The 23,597-nt window shown below is 37.2% G+C and overlaps 3 protein-coding genes across 7 annotated transcripts in view; all 3 read left to right on the top strand.

The window, feature by feature from the left end:
• Positions 1 to 23,597, top strand: part of tmem192 (transmembrane protein 192) — a 93,982-nt gene that overhangs the window by 46,221 nt on the left and 24,164 nt on the right. The gene's annotated exons all lie outside the window — the stretch shown is intronic.
• On the top strand, positions 837 to 7,372 carry tmem154 (transmembrane protein 154). Of its 4 annotated transcripts, none has more exons than XM_033970426.2 (8): positions 837 to 1,102; positions 2,362 to 2,457; positions 3,509 to 3,559; positions 3,621 to 3,671; positions 4,201 to 4,380; positions 4,449 to 4,503; positions 4,582 to 4,658; positions 6,210 to 7,372. In XM_033970426.2, the coding sequence occupies exons 1-8, from the start codon at positions 1,000 to 1,002 to the stop codon at positions 6,254 to 6,256; spliced, it is 660 nt and encodes a 219-aa protein (XP_033826317.1). In that variant the 5' UTR covers positions 837 to 999; the 3' UTR covers positions 6,257 to 7,372. The 4 variants fall into 4 exon arrangements, with proteins under 4 accessions (XP_033826317.1, XP_055079788.1, XP_055079793.1 ...); XM_055223813.1 differs by having other exon boundaries at positions 838 to 1,102; positions 3,624 to 3,671; XM_055223818.1 differs by lacking the exon at positions 3,621 to 3,671 and having other exon boundaries at positions 840 to 1,102; positions 6,210 to 7,173.
• Positions 10,646 to 23,597, top strand: part of fbxw7 (F-box and WD repeat domain containing 7) — a 121,876-nt gene continuing 108,924 nt past the window's right edge. The window contains exons 1-2 of one of the 2 annotated variants that reach the window (XM_033983790.2): positions 10,646 to 11,121; positions 18,803 to 18,922. The gene's annotated coding sequence lies outside the window, so the exon portion shown is untranslated. The remainder of the gene's footprint in view (positions 11,122 to 18,802; positions 18,923 to 23,597) is intronic. The other variant, XM_033983865.2, reaches the window with a different exon arrangement.

Consider the following 23,597-nt stretch of genomic DNA (forward strand, 5'->3'; position numbering starts at 1 on the left):
ATAAAAGGGCATTATACCTTTTAGTATGCGTCAGTCCTGGGGTACCTAGATTTCTGATGAATAGTGATAAAATGTGATAATTCTGGACAAAGAAAGCATTTGTTGGTAGTTCTTATCCCTTAATTGTTCCATTACAAATTCAACTTTTTTGTGCAACCTCAAACAAAAAAACAATATTACAACTTTTTCTATTGGACACACATTCCCCTATATTTTCAATACTATTTGTGAAACTATTGTGCATTATTTGTTCCAGGATGGAGGAAATGGCCTATACCAGCAACAGGATTTTTGGTTCTTTTTTGTGTCATCTGGATCTTCATACATAATGTACTCCAAGTGCTACTCTGGATTCCCTTCAGGAACATTAACTTTCTCTTGATTTATGAATTGGTGACTGTAATTTCCCCATAGAGAAAAAACATGACAATGAACAGATTTTTGTATCAATGCTGCAGTTTACAACAGGCTGTACCCTGCTCAAGGCCCATAGATACTGTACTAGTCTAGTCTACCATCAACTTCTTACAAGATACATTTAAAACAATGATGTCACCAAAATGAGTTTAATTCTATGTTACAGAAAAACAAGCTTTGCAAATTTGTCTAATCTTGCTGCTTACTGTCATGCTGGAACATGCAGTAGACTGGTTTGTTTTTCAAAATGTCTTCCCTCTTCTTTTATATATCTTTTTATCCATTAGATTTTATTGACAAACAAGACCACCCTGCTACATCTTTCACCTTAAGTACTTTCCCTAACCACTCCACCAGCTAAATTGTTTTTTTCTCCTATCGTTTACACAGCTTTGCCTGTCGCTGTTAAGGCCACATACCTATCAGACAGGAATGTAACTTGCAGCTACACGCACCCAGCGGATTGCATCACATCCTTCGACTCACTATTGTGACTCAGATACTGCCTGTTTTTTTGTGTTTTGAGGAAGTGCGATGGTGTGACAGACAAGCGTGAGGACTGGGGCGCACAATGGCAAAAGCATGTTTGTCTGGTGGGCTGGTAACATGAGAGGGTGCGTTCAGATGTGTGCGTCCGGATGGTTAGTACTACTGCTACTACTGCTGAGTGGACTCTCAAGTACAGGTAGGAAGGAGTGGAGGGGTGAGGCTGAGCACAGGTTGGTTTCTGTCCTCCCTTACTAACACATGAGGAAGAGTACTGGCAGATATTTTACCATATAATGCAGTAAAGTGTCATGTGGAAAGAGTTTGGGGTTCAAATAAATATTAGTTGGTTTGGGAAATGCATACTCAAAGGTTTGGTGAAACTGGGCTGTTCATTAATTTTGTGATATAAAAGTATTGAAAGTGTTTTTTGTAACTTTTACTTTTGGTTGAGTGTAAGACTTGTATAGTATTTAAGAGATCCACTTTAAAAATGGAAAAACAATGTATTTTTGTGACCATTTCTGTGGTTTAAGGAAACGGAACTCACTCCTCAGGAACTTGAAAATAGCCTGTTTCACCAAACCCATTCATGTTTTTAAGTAACTGAATAAAGTCAGAAAAAGGAACTCAAAGTAACAGTAATAACAGTGAAAGTACACCCATGCTATTTGTGGGAGAATGTTAAATGCTTTGGCACAAAACACAAATTGGAAGGTCTTTAAATCTGAGCACTTTTGTGTAATTATAACAAAACATTAAATTGAAAAGAAGCTAACAATAATATTTACTTGTGTGTCGCCAAGGAAGTAGATTTACCAAGGGATGTGCAGACTTCACATAATCTCTTTGCAGTGACACGTTGGCAATAAAAGTGCTTGCTAACATGTTTTTTTTATAGTTTTTTTTAAACCACACTTTAACACTGGATGGAGATTTAGTCCAGAATCTCACATGTGGTACATCATGACATGTAATTACCCAATGTCCCTCTGCTGGGACATTACACAAAGAACTCTGATTTTTGTAACTGCCGCTTGAAGTCTTGCTAGCGGAAGTACAGAGTTCCTGTTGTTTCATGCGTTGCATTTTATAACTTGGGTTCATATGGAGTTTGTGGTTACCCAGCGCAGGTGTTAGGCTGGTATCTGCAGTGAACCTTAGAGGATATGTGAAAGGGAGATGCTTGTATTTTTTCTCATAGTCTTTATGGGCAAAATGTTTTATGCATTATTACATTTTCTTTGTTTCATGTGGATATGCTCTGTAAGCGCAGATATATAACTATATATTTTTTATCATAATCAAGGTCAAAGCATCTACATTGTTACAGTTGGACAGCAAACCATAGAAATTTGAGTTGCTGTCCATTTCAGTTTTATGTTAATCCATAAACCTTTGATGTCACATGAACATAACCTATAATGCTCAAGTATATCTAATATTGTTGTGTTGCAGTCTTATGTCAAGATGAAGATGCTGATCCAGAGGGTGAGACAGAGGATGAGGCCACACAAGGCTATGAGGAGGCTGCTGAAGAGGAGGTAGCTTCAGGTAGGTTTAATAAACTTTTTGTTAATAGATTAATTTACACATGATTATGTATATGATATACAGACATTGTCTATTCATATCAATGAAAAAAGTCTTGTGCTAGAGGGAGGGGTATGAACAACTGTGCGCTGGGTGGGATGGGTTCTCTTTTCATACATTTAAAGGTGCAACTTTAAGGTGTAAGGAATAACATTTCTGGTGGAGGGTCTGCCACATACTTTCTCTTATGGAGTTATTGATTTCCTGATACTGTTTCACAGTATGTCACTTATCTCCTTCTAGGTCACAATTAGAATTTCTTCATTAAGCAATCAAAATGCCCATACTGAAACAAAATGCATAATAGATATGAGAAACATCCCTTTGTTTGTAGTATAGATATTACAGATGTTACAGATGTTTTGAATACAACACTCAGCAAATGGGCACAGGTATGGTATTTACTACTTTACTACTATGCCTGTGCAAGGCAATTATATCACCAGACATATAGAACCATGCTGTGATTTATGGAACCAGCTGGAAAAAAGAGTGCCCAAAAGATTGCACTGTGATCTATTACAAATTACAAGAAAAAATGTATTGCTAACTTACCACTTGTCCTGGGTAAATGTCATATACACAAAATTTGCTGAAAACTGTAAATCTGTAATTAATGTCAATATGTACGTCAACTCTGAATATAATATGGTTTCGGAAAAAAATCCAGCCATACAATATTTATAAAGATTAGTTTGAAACACAATTTACACATACAGTTTTGATTTAATTAATGTTGTCCATCTGATATTTATTGTCTGTGTATCTCTCTGTTTTTATATCTCAGACTTAGATTAATGTAGCATAAAGAGACAAGCAGGTTCCAAACCTTCACCAGAAAAGTTACACAACTTTACACTTTGTTTGAAGCCTTTGTAATTCTTAAGAAAAATCCTAATGTAGAATCTAACATTGAGAAACACGATGCATTACAATGTGTGTCAAATGATTATATTGTCATCACATTAATCTGATGACTTGAGTGTGAATCATGTTTACTTTGTAATTGTAGAATCTTTGGACACCACTCCTATACCTGGAGCAACTGATGCTACAAACACAGGTAAACAAACAAGTTATGTCTAGTAAATGTGAAATGTGCTGTGCTTATTTGTATGTTGAAGAAGAGGAGGTGAATGAAGAAGAACGTGGCTCAGGGCGTGGCCTTGGTGCAGGTAAATCATTTTTTAAATCAGATTGACTGGCACAATGAAATAAATTTATAAAGAAATGTCATAATTACTTTCAGATATTCTTTCCTTATCCTTATTTTTTGGTTTTCTCATTGTAAAATAGTAATGGCTTAATAACAGAAATGGGTTCATTGAATTTCTGTTCAAAACTGCAAAAAGGACTTAGTTTCTAAACCCTACATCTGTGACTCGGAAATAAATAAATCTGTTGAGTAATAATTCAATACAGAGATGTGGGCGGGAATAAGTGGTAGATGAATTTATTTTTACACTATTGTTAGGCTATTTTTTACACTATCACCGTTTTGATCGTTACTTTTAATGTAAAATGACTTGTAAAAACATTACTCTCAGAATTTAGATTTATTTAAAATGTTTTCTATAAAATGCAACACTAAATATAATGTAAATCCTATGCAAATTAAATATAGCAGGCAAAATCAGACATCTACCTGTAATACTATTTTGTATTTACTAATCTATGCATACTTTACTTCTAATACTTGAACAGCGTCACCAGAAAGCACATCAGAGCCCACCTTTGACACAGGAGGGACGTCGTCCCCTGTGGAAGAAGGAGTGGATCTCCTCCTCATTGTCATTCCTGTGGTGCTCATTGTCCTTTTCATAGCCATCATTGTCTGTTGCATTGTAATAAATCGCAAACTAAACAGCAATACAAGCCATTCAGGTAAATCCAATAATATGAATCCATCCATACAAAGATTAAATAAATTATGATACTGTGTTTTCTTGTAGAATTCAGCAAAGAAGATCCATATTTAGAGGGCTCCAGCACAGAGAAAGTGCCAATGTAATGTGTAACACTGTCTAAAATGTAATTTTCCAAATGTTTCCATGACATTTTCCTAAATGCTATGTATTTTTCTAGGCCCATGTTTGAAGAAGATGTCCCTTCTGTGTTAGAATTAGAAATGGAGGATTTGGACGGCTGGATTAAAAAAGACGGTAGGCCTACTGAAGGCAACCAAACACAACTTGAACACAATTTGACTGTTCAAATACAAAATTAGATGTAATACTGTGTATTGTCCACTAGAGTACACTGTGTCATTACTGTAGAATTGCTTGTGGAATAAAGAAACAGGAAAGCTTTTGTCATTTTAGGTCAACTTTCCAATCACAGTCAAATGGCATGACCATTTTTATGTTGAGCTATACTCTTTTTATAATGTAAACATCAAACTAGTCTACCAGCTATTTCTGAACCAAATGTTCCCAATTACAATCAAGGAACTAAACAAATGGATGAATGGGTCAAATGCAGAGAATAAATTTCAAGGTTGTGTTTCAATCAAATTTTGAAGGACCTTTCATTGTATGTAATGCCAATTATATGCAAGAAAGCATTTCTCTACCAGTACAGCAAAATGTCCAATTATCAATGAGTATTAAAATGAAATTAACTATCACCAGCAAAGTTAACTTTACAAGACGGCAGTTTCACAGATTCACGGAAAAACTACTCATACATATAGCTTTGCAGTCAATGTGGGAAGTGAAACCGGACACTTGCATGGGCACAGGAAGAGTCATGTTATTACCAGGTGTGAACAGAACAAGCGCAGCTGGTCAGTCGACTGTGTGGCCACATTGGGCAGGTGTGGAGAGAAGTCAAAACAACCTAGTGTATTCAAATGACATCAAAGCATCTGATTGTTGGAAAAATGTTACAATTGTTACGCGTGCACTTAATGTTACAGCAACTTGAAAGTGTAACACTTTCCTTGAGCAACATCATATTTGTAAATAGTTTCCTATCCTCTGTCCGGCTGTTTGTTGTGGTGCACCATCTGCTCTGTGACTGTTCATCTGTGACCTGTGTGTTATTATACATGGTGCTATTTGGGACCCACATGCTCAACACCTGTTTGCCATTACAGCAAGCATGCATGGAAGTGTGGCGCAACTGAACCCACAAAGTATCCTCCACTAAAAAGGCCTAGGAACGCTACAGGTCAAGGTCCACTCTGCTCACTGGTATTGACCAATGCTCTGTATACAACTGCCTTTCTCAGCAGTAGATTTCTAAAGCCCTGCTGGAGTGAGAGGAAGGTTTCATTCAGCAAAGAGGCTCTTGGTACATATTGCATTGCACAAGATCTCAAAACAGGACAAAATGTGTTGCTCATGCTGACACTGTTGCTCAATGTCTTCAGACTGTCTGAAGAAGGACTTGATCCAGAAATGTCACATTGTGGTACTATTAAAGTAATAATAATAATAATAATAATAATAATAATAAATTGGGAGACCTAAAGAACTGCGATGTGGATCTGTTTGGACCCTGCACACAGCCGCAACTGTTATGGGATGTGCTTGTCTCTATCTAGTACTGTTGCTCAATGTGCCTTTGTCTGTTTTGTAACTTTGAGTATTGTTGTCCATACATGTTGAATTTTAATCAAAGGTGAAGATCTACACATAAAAAGTTGTTCTTTGTTATTAAGCTTCTTGGAAATTCTTGGCAGGTGCTAACTACGTCCCTTGATCCTGCAGGTCAACTGACGGCTGTTAATGAGATCACGCTATCAACAACTGGTTAAGCCACTGCTATTTGTCAGCAGTGAAGATGCTGTTACAGAAGATGTTGTGCTGTTATTCCATTGTATTCCTGTATTCAATCCATCTGGACTGCTGGAAGTATAGTAACAGCCTGACAACAAAGTGTAAAGTAATAATGCATTATTCTTTAAATAAGATGTGACTATCAGAAGGATACAGGACATATGTAATAAAAGTGACCAATACCAGACCAATTGGCTCACCACACGAACAAATATGACTGTTCCTTAAAAGGCTATTTTTGCCTGTTATTGCTTTTCAAGGGTGTTGTGTGTCTTTTTTGAGGCTTTATTTGGCTAAAATTTTGACAAGTTTTACTACTGTCACACATCCATCACTTCAAAACCCCATGCCTTATGTTTGTACAAGCAGATCCCCAAAAAGTATTCTTAGATAGCATTTTTTTAATGTAAATATTAGTGTTGAGAAAACATTTCAGATGAGAGAAAGTATTTTTCTTAACAAACATCACCGACTGAGTGCTTTGTGACTACTGATGATGCCATTCAACTGCTACATTGAAATGTATTGTGTAAGTGTATATAAAAAGTAATTTGACTAATGTTTGCCAACGTGTTTGGTATTGATATTTGAAAGTGATGTTTTATGCAATTTTAAAGGGAAGGTATGTTTATTTTTTATTTCAAATTGTATATACATGACCTATCCATGTCTCCTGATAGTTCAAATCAAATATAGCTTTTACTGGTAACTACTGTAAAGTTGTTTTATTGGTACTTACAAACACATTGGACATGATGGTCAAGTTTTGTATATTATCATGTGATTATTTGGTTCTTGAAATGTTTATTATTTATTAGGAGGCAGAATGAGCCCCAGAAGAGTTGAGTTGCCCATTATTATTACTAAAACCAGCTGCAAATAAACCTATGTTGACTGTCTGTTCCGAATCCTCACTACCCCAGAGCCTGCAGCCAATCATGAATCATTGCTAATGCAGCCTCTGCAGCTCAGTGAGGCCTGTCCATATACTGAGAATGAGAAAAATGTGTACATGTCCTCTATCTGCAGCTTTAGTCAATGTCAACCCAAATCCTGTTGTGATTCCAGTTCTTTTTTAAGAGCACGAGCCACACTCTCTCCCTTTAACAGGTGGTAGAGAAAGGGCTTATTTCTATCTTCTTCCAACTTGGTCATGGAATACATCAAATCTTCAAAAATTATAACCAGGCAATCTTTATTGTTTTATACTATTATGTTGTTTATGCTAGACTTTTCTGCAGTTGGGTCTATATATTGACAGACACTTATAAAAGTTGGTGGTCTCTGCAGTCTCCAGTGGGGATCTGCTGGTGCAAAACAAACAATCCTCACAAACCAATGAATACAAATGAGAAAAAAGTCCCAGACTCAGTTTTCTACTCCATTTCCCTCGCATTAGATTTCCAGACAACACTCGCCTCTATCTCTGCCTCCCTGATCCCGCACTGCAGAGTAAACTTTGACACTTTTATGATCAACAACAAACAGGAGGAAATACTGAGGCTGTGTTTACACTCTCAGATCAAACCAGAAACGATTGTGTGGGACGTGATAGTGGCAAGATTTTGAAGCGCCTTGCAAACAGTCTTATCTTTTATTGGTTATTTGGCACCAAGGAACTATATTTTAATTACAATTAATTATTTTTATTGCATTTGATATGAGTTGCACAGTTTCCAGTGGATTGTCAGTCTGCATATTCATTTAAGTGCGCATATATACACTATATGTGGCATTAGTAGATAAACATGTATTGCTTGGCCATTGGTCAGTAATTTTGCATATGACCTCCTTGTACCTCCATTAAATGTGCTATTTTATTTGGGATATCACATGTCTCAAAAATTCTATTGCAGGATCAAGCTGAAATGTAGTCTTTCAAGTGTCATAAATCCATAGTGAGTTACATAGGACTATTTTGCATATTGTTTGCAGATGTGCTTCAGGGACTAAACCACTTCACTTCATTTAAAGTAATCTTGTAAATTACTCCAGATTTATGTTTGGGTAATGGTCACAGTGTCTTAGAAGATGTGCCCAAACCAGTTTTGCTAACTCTTACTCACCTTATCTTTTATTGTAGTGCCTCTAGGGTGACCACCATAAATTGTAGAAAAGGAGAGATATGTTGTTGAATAATGTGGTGGGACATGAAGGGCTGGACTCACCATGGAAAATTTTACGGTACAGTATCAAACTTTTTGAAGCTGGCACGCCACTTGCACTATTCTATGGAAATATAAAGTTAAAACAATACTTCTCCATGAAAGCAGACACATTGTATGTCAAACTGTAAAAGATTATAGCAAAAGGAAAAACATTTACGTGGAAACAAGCAGGAGGAGGCCCTCCTTCAGGCTAAATAAGAGTCAGGTTTGTGGAGATGCAAGCCACTCACATTAAGCAAGTTTTTATACATTTTTCAGTGCAATAAACACACCCAAAATTAAACACAAAATATGCTTTTATTTTTAATAATCAGTTATGTTGTGGCTTTAAGCTCATAATAACCACAATATCACTATGCTTTTTAAAATTTTTTTTAATCAATCATAACACAGAGAGAGATTGGAATAGCAAAAAACTCCTGTATGCAAATCTCACTTTTTTAAAATTTTTATTATTTTAACATAAAAAAGGGGATTCTCTAAAGTACCAGTGAGAAAGGGATGGGGACCGAGAAGGCTATGTAGATCAATGAAAAGAAGAACAAATGCCACAACATTACATTAATGCATTTACTTTTCTCTTTCGAGCAATATAACTAAAAATCCAAATCCAATGAAGAACTACTTTAACTGAATAACCCTTATTTAATCTGACAACTCCAACAACAACCGTGTTTCTCATGCAACAGCATGTGCAGCAGGTGGTCACTTAACCAGTCACCATCAGCCAATCTCAGCCATGTTTGTTTGTCCTCAGAACTGCAATGGTGCACATCATCTGTCTGCCGGCTGCTGCTGCTGCCGCGACCACCACACTCAATCATCCAGGCCATTTGTGAGAAGAAAACACATAGCACCATGGTAACTGGGGCTTTTCTGTCAGCACACTACTGAATATGCTGTCAAATGCAGTTGGTTCAACATCACCAGCAGCTCAGTGGTTTGATACATAAACAACTTATCCAAATAATTTAATCAATAAGATAATTATAATAATATATTGACATACTGCATCCAAATAAGTACATGCAACCAGTAAACAGTAAGCAAAAAAAAAATGAATGTATACAATAAAATTAATAATGAAATTGAGTTGTAAAAATAAACGGAGGAACTAAAAATAGACCCAAAATAATAATAATAAATTGTATTTATATTGCACTTGCATTTACACAAGGAAATCTCAAAGTGCTACAGTAGATAGACCTAAAAGACCTAGACCTAAAAGAAAGAAATACATAAAATATTGAAATGGTAATAACAAGTACTAATAGCCCTTCTGGAACAAAAATGTCTTTAGGCAATGTGTGATAAATTGTACAACTATGAGTATAAAGCTCCAGTACTTCTTGGAGATATTATGATACAAAATACCGTATGTTATTAGGCCTATTAGTGTTGCTTTTGCCATGGTTATAGATTTAGAATCAATGCCTGAAACCCTGAACCTCCTCAAACAATACCCCACAGCCTCTCCATTGATTTGTCACCCATCCGAATTTAGTAAGAGCATTTACAGACAGGCTTTGTTTCTAAGACATGCTCCTTAGTTTTCATTGACTAGCTGCCAGTCTGAGCTCACTACTTCAGGATCACACACTGGTGCTTAGTGATATCTCGGGTTCTCAGACTCTCCCTGGAGGATCAAAATACTCTCCACAAAAATGACCATAAGCTAAAGCCAACCATAGCTGGCACTGCAGGACTAACAGGAGCAGCAGGCAGCACTCTAATCCACATTAGCCTGCATCTGCCTTCCACTAACCAGACCCACAGACTGTAAAAGAACCAGCTCTGGGTTTGTGACATCACTCAAATTAATGTTGTGAAGCCTAGTTTCAATACACAATAAACAACCAATAAAGGATTTTCAATATATATGATCAATATCAATATATTCCTATTATTGACCATGTGTAGTCCAATGAGAAAAAATAGGAAATGCTATTCTAAGGATGTTAAATTGTGTTGAATCTTTGGAATCAATAAATCAATAAATAAACAAACAAAAATAAAATACATAAAAATATAAATAAAAATAAATATGTACATACCCAAATAAAACATTAATTCATTTCTGCTTTAACATGTCAATAATGTTATTTATATTTATATTTTACTAGATCTCAGTGGGGCATGTTTTGACATCACACTCTAGCGCCCACACAAAAAGGTGGCGTCATTGCGCTGCGACAGCCGTTCTCTCCAGTCAGAGGAGAGCAGTCAGGAGAAGAGCAAACCTAGCGGGTTCAGCTGGCTGTGGACCGCAAACTGCTCACATCTGACCCGCTTTTTGGTCTCGTTGGATATGTTTTCTCTGTTATAATGATCAGAGACATTTGCACGGTTCCCGTTAAAGGGACAGAGTCAAAAGGTCGACCCGCACATTCGCTTGTTTGACGGGGAAGCTAAGGTTAGCGGTGTTTTACTAGCCCGCTAACGACTCACTTGGACTGTATAGTGCCTTACAGCCGTATTAGCTTGCTGTGCTAACGTGCTAGCTCCTGGTACTTGGGTGATAACACCGATCACTGCTCGTGGGAACCCCTTTAACGAAGAAGGAGCGCATACCAATTTGGAACATTTAGCATTAGCATCACCATCCTCCTGGATGCGCAACCTGAAGCGAGTCACCTGAAAGGCCTGGTGCATTTGTGGAACAACAGAAGCCAAAGGTAAACGTATTTAAAACTCATACCATACTGCATGCAAAGTGGTGAATATTGAAGTGAAAGGGGCCTAGCATAAAGCCCCTGGTTCTTAATTAGCAAAGTTAGCATTGCAAGTAAGCCAACTTCTTGCACTGGTACGGTTTGTTAGCGGGCAGTAAAAGTTGACCCACTCTTTTAAGTTTCAAGTTTCCAGGGCGTATTTACAAACTAACTAGGTGTGAACTCGTGTTGTGTTCTCGCGCCTGTGCATACCAAAATCTGCAAACTTGAGTAAAAGTGTGAAAACTTGTGTAGAGCGGCATGCAACTTGAACCTGTCTGCAAATCCTTTCTATTCTGTTTTAGCGACGGTTCCTGAGAACGTTCGTAACTGTGGCATGCATTTTTAAGAATACTACATACTTCTTATATTTTCACACATGGCTGGTATTTGATGAGTCGTGTATTTATCAACTGTGTCTATCTCGTCTACTACTTTTTGATAAAAGTTTACTTTGAATTGAATTTAAAGTTTCCATACTATATTTAGCACCTTACTTTAAAGATTTGGTTTATTTTGCATTGATTTATTCAATAGCTGTGAGCACTTCCAGTCTAATGTTGAAATAGTATGAAGTGTATTATTTTTGGTAGAAAACATTCAAATAAACGCTGTGTCTTTTTATAGGGTAGTGTTCAGAATTAAGCACAACATCCTTGAGGCCAAGAACACACTAAAACTGTTCCAATGTTGGTCACTCTTTATATATTTAAAATATTGTAATATTGTGCTCTGTCGATATTTGCCATTTATAAACATAAAAGGGCAATACTTTGCTGTTGCTTTATATATTTATTATATCAAATTTAGATATCAAGTGAATGTTTCTGGCAACCTCAGCCATTTGACATAGAATTTAGATTTAGTAGGATTAAATAAAGGTATGACAGTTTGATTTTGTTGAATCATGTTTTAACATGGAAGAAGCAAGATGGAGATGGGAAGCACTCCTGATTCCAGTTCTATACATTATCTATCTCAAATACAAATCTTCAAGCTGATTGGGTGAAATCAGTTTTTTGATAAATCTTTGATCTTTCTCTGGAAGGTAATCACTATTTGCCTTCACAACAAATTGACATTTGCAAATATGGAGAATAAATTTAATTATGCTATATAAATTTGTAACCATGTACGGTTGCTTACACCACTGCATTACTTTTGCAAGCCTAACCTACCATGTGTCCTGTTCTGTTCCAGTTTAATAGCAAGTAGGTAAACATGGAGGATAAAAGGGACCAAACTACTGGGCGGTTTCAACAATCGAGGTCCACATGAAAAGCAGCAGCATCTGTGTTGAATTGAGGAGCTCCTAGCGTGTCCAAAACTGTCTGGGTACAGCATAGTGCGCTTTGGGTGTTTGAGACCGCTGTATTCTGTTGTACACTGCACATGCGTTCTATACCATCAAGGCACAGTTTATACTTTGTCATCATTTTGCTTTCATACCTTTTATACTACACCTATAATACATCATCAGGTGTAGAGTCCATTGGAAATAAAGTAAATGCATTCTATGACAGTATCTAAAAACTTGCTGCATTCTGATTCATTAGGTGAGACAAGAGCCGTGGAGACAGAGTAATTCGGTGAGTGGAGCATAAAGATGAGAATGAGCAGCGCTTAAGTCCAGCTCTCTGTCAGCAGTATGTGTGGGCAGAAAGTGAGACCAGTCAAAGAGGAAATGAAAGGCTTTTCTCTGTTGCAGCAAGCAGATCCAAATCACCTGGTATCTTCAGGAAGTCTCTGAGCGCTTCCTTCTCTTCAAACAATCACCAAGGCCTCTAGGGCCGTATTTGACAACAACAGCAAGGCCGGGATTGTCTGGCAGATAAAGGTTAGGCTGCAACTTATATGGGTCAGTGTTTGGCTGTGACATGCCTTTTATGTTACTTACCTGTGCCTCAGGATCTCAAACATGTTCTGACTCCACTGGCTCTTTTTATTATATGTTCTTAAATAGCTGAAACAAGATTTTCCTCATCACTTTAATTAATTTTATATCAGTTATTGGGGTTGCACTGTGATAGGAGTGCCACAATATATATTTTAGTGTTACAGATTGATAAGCATGTAGAGTCCCCTGAAATCTGATGTTTAATGCACTCACTGACACGGCTCCAGACTAACCTTTTAGTTTAGTTGCACTGGTGAGCCTAACCAAAAAAAAATACAGTATATAATTTGCGATACTTTCTCATTTCACTTTTTAAAAATGTTTACATTACGTTTAGGCTATTTTCAGTCAAACTGCTGTTGTTAAATTCTTATTCCAACAACAATAAATGGCATTACTTATGTTAATGCATACACTAATGAACCCTCTGTTGCCCAAGGTGTAGAGTCAGTGCAGTTCCATCATGTCACCTTTTTCACAATAGGACAGTTTATATACACATAAATGCAGAGTCTTTTATTTTGTAAGGGCCACAGCAATTGTGACATTGTTTTAAAGCTGTTGCTTAAGTAATCTTGCTAGAGTTTTGATTTGGGCATAAAGAAAGGATGTGATGGCCACCTGTCTATCATAAATATATGCTATGGATGCATTAGTGTTATGTTGCCTGTGGGTCTAATAGACAAGTATAAGAGATGTGCTTCATAAACAACCAGACATACACATACACAGACTCAGACTCAGACTGAGCCTAATCCCAAGTTTGAAAGACACTTGCTTTTCTTTTTCTCCACTAAACAATGATATCATGTACTTACACAAACATATTTGTTATCAATGTCAGGACCTCTTACAGCATTAAGTGTCCCTCAGTGAGAATTTTCGATTTCTGATTCCCGTCCTGCATGTGGCTGTCATTCTTCTTCTTAAACAGCAGTGTTTCATTGTGTTAAAATCTGTTCCCTGATACACTTCCCTGTAACATATCTTCTCCTTTCAACACTCTCTGTGTGAAGCACGATAACTTTTCCTAACCTTTACGTCCTGCTGTTTGCCTCTCATTTTACATTCCCTTTGTTACCACAGGCATACGGACTTACTCCCATAGGCATTACATTTTCACTATTGCTTTAACACTGTTCTTAAACTTTGACTATCTCGTTGCTTTTGTGAATGTGTCTTTCTAATGTTTTAAGTAGAGGCTGTGAAGTGTACCAGCTCAATGGCGTGTGGGTGGGTGTACATTGCAGTAGTTCGTGGCCCGCTGCTGTTACAGTGCGCCACTCGAAGCATGTTAATAATTCAGAGCGGTGCCATGTAGCAGTGAGTTGGTTAATGAACACAGGGAGGAATCTCCAGGCATGTGGCTTTGATCCGACTGCAAAGGGAACATTATGTGACCCACACAGGGGACACCACTAATTGTAGAGTAGGACACACAGGAAAAAATAGTGCATGGAGTAACATTAGGCTCACCACAAAGATTTGCTCATCTAGCACCAATATATTGAATGTTTGCACTAGTTTTGAATAGGGCTTAGAGTCACAGGGTCCCTCGCGATTCAATGGCTCATGATATGATAGTATCACAACTTGGCCATGTATGTGATAATTGATGTACCTTATGTTATTCTGCGATATTACTGTTTTTAAAGAAATACATTTTAACAACAGTATTTCTTACAGTGAAATCATTAAAGCAGTGGATATGTTACATGTATTACATAAACAAGCAACAAAATTGTAACTGTCACAAAATTATTTCTGATTAGGGATGGGACACTAAACAAATTTTATGTAATAATGATAATCCCCAACAAAGCCAGAATGTTCCAAAAAAAAAGCCACTCAGGGTAGTCGAGGGGGTCTGTTGTCCCGCACCCCAGGGTCTTACGGGCCCAGAATGGGATTAATTTGTATTAGAAGGGGGGGCCCATGTGAGGCTTCTTGCCCCCAAATTTCTGTTAGCGGCCCTGTTTGTCCATAATGTTCTAGATTGTTAAATTGTAGTTGTTCTCACTGAAACAAGGTACACTTACATAAAAGTTTAAACATGGAACTTATATCTTAAAATGATCGTTATTAATATCCATAACATTTTTAAACTGTCAGCAACGTTTATCATAATCATTTATCATAATATTGTTAATTGCAATTATTTTTGCCCTGATAATCGCAACACAAAATTTAACAAAATTACATCCCATGGCTATATCTAATATATACACAAAAAAAATCATGAGGATACATATTGATACAGTAGCTAAAAATATCGATATTATAATCACAAAAACTGGCCCAGTTGTAATCTATAGATTGTTCAGTTTAGCTTGGTGAACATCAAATATTGCTGAGTTAATTAGTTGGTGGTGTATGAATCAAATTTGAACTACACCATTTATCACTGGGTTGCATGTAGGTGAAATGACAACATTCAACAGGTCTGGTGTATAAGGTCTAGTGTGAAGATCTGAGTATAAAAATGTAAATGCATTGAATAGTTGTTGAGGCATGTTTGAATAATTTTATCATAATTATGGACTGTTAGTAATATGAATAATCATTTTAAACCGTTTAGAGATTGTCAACATATGATTAACAAGACTTGTAAACACTGCCAAATTGGCCTGAATAATTCTTCATCTTTTATATAAACTTTTTGAACCTTTTCTATACAAAAAGCGTTTTCGGTGTGGCTACTTTCTCCCTGGTCCAGTCTTTGTGTAACTCTTATCAAAGGCTGTCTATAAGCTCCAGGCTTTTCCCTCAGCCCCTCCATCTGGCTTTAACACAATCACATCTCCTCCCGGCTTGTCCACTGCACAGAGCCCATGCAGCAGTCTCCGTGTGAGAGACGAGGTTTGAGGATGAAAACGCTCTGAAAGGAGGCCCTTCCCAACAGAGGGCCTGTTGTCATGGAAACGTCTGTCTTTGTGAATGGGGGCTTCTCTTCTACGCCCGGTCAGAGGTCTGCCACTGTCTCAGGGTCCGAGGGGAGTCCAGAGACCACTGAGAGGAAAGAGATACAGGCTGCATTTAATATTTAAAGTCCTACTTGTATAGTTTTTTTGGAGATTGTGTACTGACCATCTTTAACAGTATGGTCTAAGACTAATCAGAACTTACTGAGTGACTGGGCAGTCTTCTCTTAACTTTGATGGTGTAGATGGTAAGACATGGTGTTTGTGCCTTCACCAGTCTTCAGTGTGCAGAGTCCAGCTTGAAGCATATCTATATCTTAAATACCCAGCCTGATATGTTCTTCATTCTAAAAGTAACTGATCTAACAATCCAGAGTCCAGCAGTACACCACACGGCTTTGAAACGTGGTCAAATTGCTCTACAGGGCTTCAGAGTGGGATCTATTTGGGTGTACATGGGCCTAGAATTTTGACGGGTGCGACTGAAAATTTTCCTTGAGCACTCCTTAAACAGATCCTCAGTATGTCCCTTCTACTGTGTCCTCATTAGAAACACAGCTTAAAACTTGCAAAATACACTTAAATTATGGTTTTATTTAGCAGCTAGAAAAAAAGAAACGTGTTAATTCACTCACTCTCTCCTCACCTTTTACCAGACCTATAGCGCCAGTCTGAGCAGCTGAAGCTAATGTTCTCAGGTCGTGCCCGGTATTTACCTTTTTAAAGAGAAGCATCAAACCTACAGATCCCCCACACTGTTTAGTTACTTAAATCACTTGAGGCTGTTGATGTCTGGGGAGAAAAAGAAACTAAAACTACATTGTTGAAAGTAACAGGTCTCACTCTGCACTTGCTATAGTGAACTGTGAAGAACCTTAAAAGCACAGACGTCTCACTCTGACAAATTTTTGAAGCCAATATTTATTTCGTAACTTTTTACTAATTAAACTCAAATAAAATACTGACTCTGAATTCAATGTTAACTTAAAAGGTAAATTCTTAATGTTATTTGATTACATAAACAACTTTGAATATATAAAACTACAGTGATTATTGAAATATTAAAAGAAAAAAAGCTAAATAATAAGTGAAGTGAGTGAATCAGTGTAATTGAGAGAATAAATTGTACAGTCAATTAAAAGTATTCCTTAATATTATTTATTTAGCCCTTATTGTTGAAGTAATTTAAGGATAATATATTATGATGGCTAAAACAAGCGACAGGTTTTGGTACGCTCAAATCATCTTCTGTTGCAGCCACATGAAAATTTTAGGCTCGCTGATGCATCCAACTCAACTTTGTTAGTCTGGAGCCCTGACTCTGTATGCACATTCACTTGCAATGGCCTCAGCCATTTGCATGGTATCTAGTTCGATATTACAGTTGTGAGTGTTGTAATTATTAAAAACTCTTTTACAAATATGTCTGTTGAATGCATAAATCCTATAAGTTTAACAGTTATCGTCTGTTTTTGCTCAAATGATAATGCCCCTCAATATGTTTGAAGTGAATCTTTGAAAAAGAAATCTAATTGCAATCATATTTTAAAGTACCGGTACATAATATTGGTGAATTTGGTGAAAAAATAGAAATTAAATATTCTTGGAGAAACCCCACAGAAAGGCACTCTAACAAAATCTTGTGTTTTGCTGCATTTGCTGTTCAAAGAAAATTGTGTTATATGAATGCATGCTCAATTATCAGTCCTTGTCCTGATTTATTAGGTTTATTTCACTTATGACCCTTTGACGTAACAGTCCTTGGGAAAAACTTATTTTTGGCCAGGCTTTGTCATGCCATGTGACTATTCCGGAAATTGTATTATTTGCGGTTTGGCCTCTATGACAAATGTGCTCTACAGTCTTCAGTGGGAGCTGGGAATATTACACAGTACACACACATTGTCCAAGTCACAATGACACTGGTGCTTTTAATGTTCATATTGTTTGCCTAATTTTTGATAGCCTGGCGAGGTAGCCCCTCCTGCTTTCAGTCCAAATACAGGAGAGTCTGGAACTGGTCCATAGGCCGTCAAATCCAATCACAAACATTTACATGTGACAGTTTCTTTCTAATATTCTAGTAACTTTCAAAAAGTGAGTTAATTCTTAATTGATTCCTCTTTTATTCTGCAGAAATCCCTGCTGTTTTGCAGTCTTCTGTTTTACTTTTTTCTTTTTTACTTTCAACACACTGTTTTTGTGTTAACATGAATGAACATATGGACCATGTGTATAGATTAAACATAACTAGCCTTGTTTTGACAAAGTTACATTTTTTTGACTAGTGAATGCCAGAAAAATGTCGTCTTTGAACTTGTAAAAATGAAAATCATTCATTCTTTATGGAGGTTTATCCATAGGACGCAAAACAAGCAGAATCCATGAACACAATAAATGAGCTTATAGGCCCCATAAACAAGTTGCAGTGTCACTGTTGAACCACCTCTCCCAAACTTGACCCGGGCCTCTCTTGATGCGCACTGCAGACAGCTGGGAGCTGAGGTAAAGTGCCTCTAAGTCTATTAGAGAGGATAATCCAACAGAGAAGACCACAAACAGTCTGTCAATTCACTTTCTGCACTGTGGTCATGTCACGCCCCTCATGCAGCTAGCCCATTTCAAACACATGGCCACCATATGCTTTCTACATCTCTGGCCTCTGGAGGCGTGACATAAACAACGTCAGTCTTAAAGTTACCAATGCCCTTTTCAGCAACACTCTACAAGTACTTCACCTTCTCTTTGCTTTTCAGGCTTTGGACAATTTTGCTGTTATCGTCTCTGTCCAATGCTTACCTATTCACCTTCTCTTCATTCTCCGCAGCAAACCTCCACCCTGCTCCTACGCGGTTCCAGCTCAGCTGGTGGTTCAGTGGCACTTGAAAAGGGGAGGTGTGTGGTCGGCCAAGATAACACTGCAGCAGCCCCAGGACTCTCTCCACAGGTCTGGCCCCCTCCTCTCTTCTCTTCTTGTGTCCTTGTTGGTGTTTTTGCTGTCATTTGCTCAGCACTTTGCCATCTCCATCTTGCATAGGTGTTAGGGTGAATGCAGAGGTTGTGTTGTGCCATGAAGAGAGCAGGATGAGTTTAGCAGTACAAGTGCTTTTCTGTAATTGATTGCCTGGTTGCTAAGATATTATTTTCTTCTTATCGAGTCCTACCCCTCATTCTTTTACATTACCATATAGTTAACACACTTTCAACCTCAAATTTTTTACATTTGGACTACATGGGTTAGGGTTATTTTATAGTCATACCAAAGGAAAGATATAGTACACTGAAATAACAGCAATGTAATTGATTGTTTATGATTGTACAGAAGAAAATACAAGATAACAAAAAGTTTTTTGTTGTTCATTTGTTTATGGTCGTACAAAATAAAAATAATTGCATAGTTTATAAATAATTATAATTTAATAAACAGTGAAGAAGAAAGCAGAAAACCTGTTTATAAATGTACTCCGCGTCTGGTAATATACATGCTTTTGAGAGTATTTCAAAAGAATCATGGACTGTACAGGCGATTAGTCAATTAACCAAAGAAATAGCTGTTAGTTGGAGCCCTGCTCTCCTGACTTCACTGATCCACAGCCTTTTAATATGGTTCCTATTGTTTTCTACTGTGCTAAAATATTACTTTTTACAATTTCTTATTATATTGGTTAACTTGTTCCTATACTTTTTTACTTTTTTTCTGATACACTTTGTTATCCATGGACTAGTGACCTTTTCCCGCCTTTTAATGTCCCTTTTGGACAATGTAAATCATAGAGGGTTGTAAACGTGGTCAGAAAAGCATTGTAAGCAGCATTTACTTCAGTTTCTTCCAAGAGAGCTATCCAATTTTGTGTTTATAGACCTTTAAACACATTCAGTGATTAATCTAATGAATTTAGTATAAAGTTTTCTTTTATCCATATCTTTTATATTTTTTTTGGTTATAGAGCACAGAAATAGTTGGTTAGGGATAGGGATGGGATGATATTAAAATTTAGACTCACGATTATTTTGGCCAAAATCAAAATGAACGATATTATCATAATTATTAAACCAAGGTATACAGTTTTTAAAAGTCACTAAAACATTAATTGCCATACAATGAATGAATAATAAATGTGTCAATTATATAACTCTTGACTATAAAAAAACACATGAACCAACCTGAGAAAACCCCCAGAAAAAGGTACGATAAAGGATATGCTGACATCGCAGCTATCAGATGTACAAAATGCTTTTCAGTTAGCGCTAACAAAGCTAGCGATAGCAAAGTTGACACAAACACATACCATTATTCATGCAAATCCAAACTAACACAAACTACATTCAATAGTTTATTTCACATTGTATGTTACTTACGATGGATATTTTCGGCTCAAGTTTGTCAAACAATGCAGGATGGATGTCTCACAAATGTGCATGCAAGTTGCTGGTGTTTGCCCTTGGAGCCGCAACTTTCTTTGGGCAGGCTCTGCAGAATGGTAGCTCATTACCGTGTTGATCTTGTTTTTCAAAGCCATAATAATTCTACACATCAGACTGTACCTTCTTGAGTGGAGGATATAAATGTGTGGCGTCATCCAGATCCAGATCCACTGCCTGCCCACTAGACATGACGGTGACTGAGGTGAAGAACCATCCCCAATTCAGAATAAGCACAGAAGCTAACAAGTTTCATTGCTATGATAGAGGGACCCCTTGTGGGCAAACACTAGAACTAACATCTAAACACTGTATTGAAACCAGAAACATGAGGCAGTTTGGTGCTTTAAAGGCGATTTATAAACGTGGGCGATAATCAATATTATTACAAAATTCCACAAACAATTAATTGTGGACCTTTTTAATTGCGATTAGCGATATTATCATATATTGTTCCATCCCTAGTTAGGGATGCACCAATACCACTTATTCCAAAACGAGTACGAGTACAAGTACTTAAATTTGAGTATTTGCTGATACCGAGTACCAGGCATTATTTTTACAGGGGTTCTATTACAGTTGTAATTTAAATCCAATTCGTCATTTCATTATTTGTTATTCAATAGTATTATCTTTTTATTATTTCATGATTTCATAATGTATACATAATTTCATTATAGTATAGCCTACTTTTTCAATGGAATACTTATTTGAGGAGCCGTTTTAAAATTGTACTAAAATCACTGGTTAGGTATAATTCCAATATACATTTTAATATTTAGTAACTGAACTCTCCTGAGGAACCACTTTAAGCATGTTTTCTATTCTTACTTTACCAGAGCCACACTTTATGAATATGAATCATAGACTGTATATACTGTTGAAATCAGAAGTTTACATACCCTTTATAAAAACATGACGTGAGTTTCAGGTCAGTTAGAATTACCAAAATTATTTCTGTTTGCTAATGCCAGAATAATATGAGAAGGATTTTTTTTTTTTCAGAGTCAGAAGTTTACATGCATTTCATTAGTATTTGGTACCATTGCCTTTTAAATTGTGTAACTTGTGGGAAGCTTTTGGAAGAATATCCAAAACATTTGACCCAATAGTTGGCAGGAATCTTGGCCCATTCCTCCTCACAGAACTGATGTAACTGAGCCAAGTTTGTAGGCTACCATACTCGCACATACCTTTTCAGGTCTGCCCATAAATTGTCAATAGGATTGAGATCAGGGGTTTGTGATGGCCACTGCAAAACATTGACTTTGTTACCCTTAAACCACTTTGTAACCAGTTTGGCAGTATGCTTCAGGCCATTGTCCATTTGGAAGACCCATTTGTGCCCAAGCTTTAACTCCCTGGCTGATGTTACTGCAGTATTTCAAAATGTTCTGTCCTCATGATACCATCTATTTTGTGAAGTGCACCAGTCCCTCCTGCAGCAAAACAACCCCAGAACATGATGCTGCCAGCCCCATATTTCACACTTGTAATGGTGTTCTCAGGCTTGCAAGCCCTTTTTCCTCGGAACGTTACAATGTTCATAATGGCAGACAAACAGTTCAAGTATAGTTTCATCAGACCACAGGACTGGACATGTCTCCAAAAAAGCAGGTCTTTATCCCTGTATGCATTTGTAATCTGTCTTTTTTATGTTTCTCTTGAAGTAATGGCTTCTTCTTGCAGAGTGACCTTTCAGTCCATGTTGGTACAGTATTCGATTCACTGTGGATAATGACACACTGTTACCAGCTTCAGCAGCATCTTCATAAGGTCTTTTGTTTTTGTTCTTGGGTTGATATTTTGGACCAAAGCACGTTCATCTCTTGTCAGAAGACATGCCACCATCATCTGGGTTTTCCCAAACTGTTTAAAGTCATAGTTACCTTACTGTATGTAAACTTCTAACTTTGAATGAAAAGTAATGAAACATTGTCTAAAATTCCTTCTCTCACTCTGGCATTTAGCAAATAGAAATAATTTTGGAAATCCTAATTGACCTAAAACAGGAAAAGTTTTGATTGATTTCATGTCAGACAGTAAGAAAAAAGCATACGTCTCTTTTTATATAGTGTATGTAAACTTCTGGTTTCAGCTGTATAAACGGACATAGCGGTCACGATAGCCAGCGCTTTCCAAATGTGAAGAGCGCATCGGCACGATTCAGCTCCATCGACTTTCAATTTACATTGAAAAATTGTCACCCCTCCCTCTAAGTGCTTCAGTGAGCTTTGTCTTTTTGGTCTTAAAATGTTTATATTAACCCCGTTAATCAAAATATGAACATTTAATAACAGACAAATCGGGCACCTTCTTTCTCCAAAGTCGCTCCTGCTAGCGTTATCAACAGGTTTGATTGACAGCACTGCTAAGTTCCCACTCCCCGCTAAACCAGTGGTGCAGGCTGGAATAGCCGTTTCCTTCAATGGCCTTGCTCTGGATTGGCTCTTTGGTTGCTATGATACTCGCGGTTGGAATTCCAAATATGGCACTCGGCTCCAAATTCACCCTTATAAATGTTAGCCTTGATGAGCTTCATTTGACTGAAGCCAAACGCTATGGGTGATGTCACACTCACTTAGTCCGCTTCTTTATGCAGTCTATGATATGGACATGCGCTACCTCTATTTGTCAGTTACAATCACTTAAAATGCCTGCACAAGCTAAGAATTGTTAGCTCCACTTAGCCATGTTAACATGCTACTATGTAAACACTATCACTGCGCTGATATCCTTTGTGAACTGAAAAACTTTTGAGTCCTTAATATTTTCATAGTTCGTGTGACAGTCACATACGATTAAAGCTGAGCTTATTGTGCAGTTAATGTGCCTCTTTATGGTCAACTTGTCTCTTCTCAGAGCGCACTGCTCACTGCTCAGCTGAGGTGAGCTGTGAGCATCAAATTAAGTCGCATTGCAGTTATAGTGGTATAGTGGTATCGGTATTGGCAGCACATTCAGGAGCCTGGTATCGGACTGATACCCGATACTGTTATTGTATTGATGCATCTCTTTTAACGTTAGTGAATATGGTATCAATGAATGAGGAATTATGTAGGGTAATTCATATAGGCCTTGTGATTTTTGGATACAATTACACAGACTGTATAAATGTTAAAATTTTAGCACAGAAAAATTCCCAAGTTTTGAGAATAGTGTTTTCTATACAATCAAATTTTCATCCTGGTGTTTGGAAG

The sequence above is a fragment of the Periophthalmus magnuspinnatus genome, chromosome 1 (genome assembly GCF_009829125.3).
Source record: "Periophthalmus magnuspinnatus isolate fPerMag1 chromosome 1, fPerMag1.2.pri, whole genome shotgun sequence".
Lineage (NCBI taxonomy): Eukaryota > Metazoa > Chordata > Actinopteri > Gobiiformes > Gobiidae > Periophthalmus > Periophthalmus magnuspinnatus.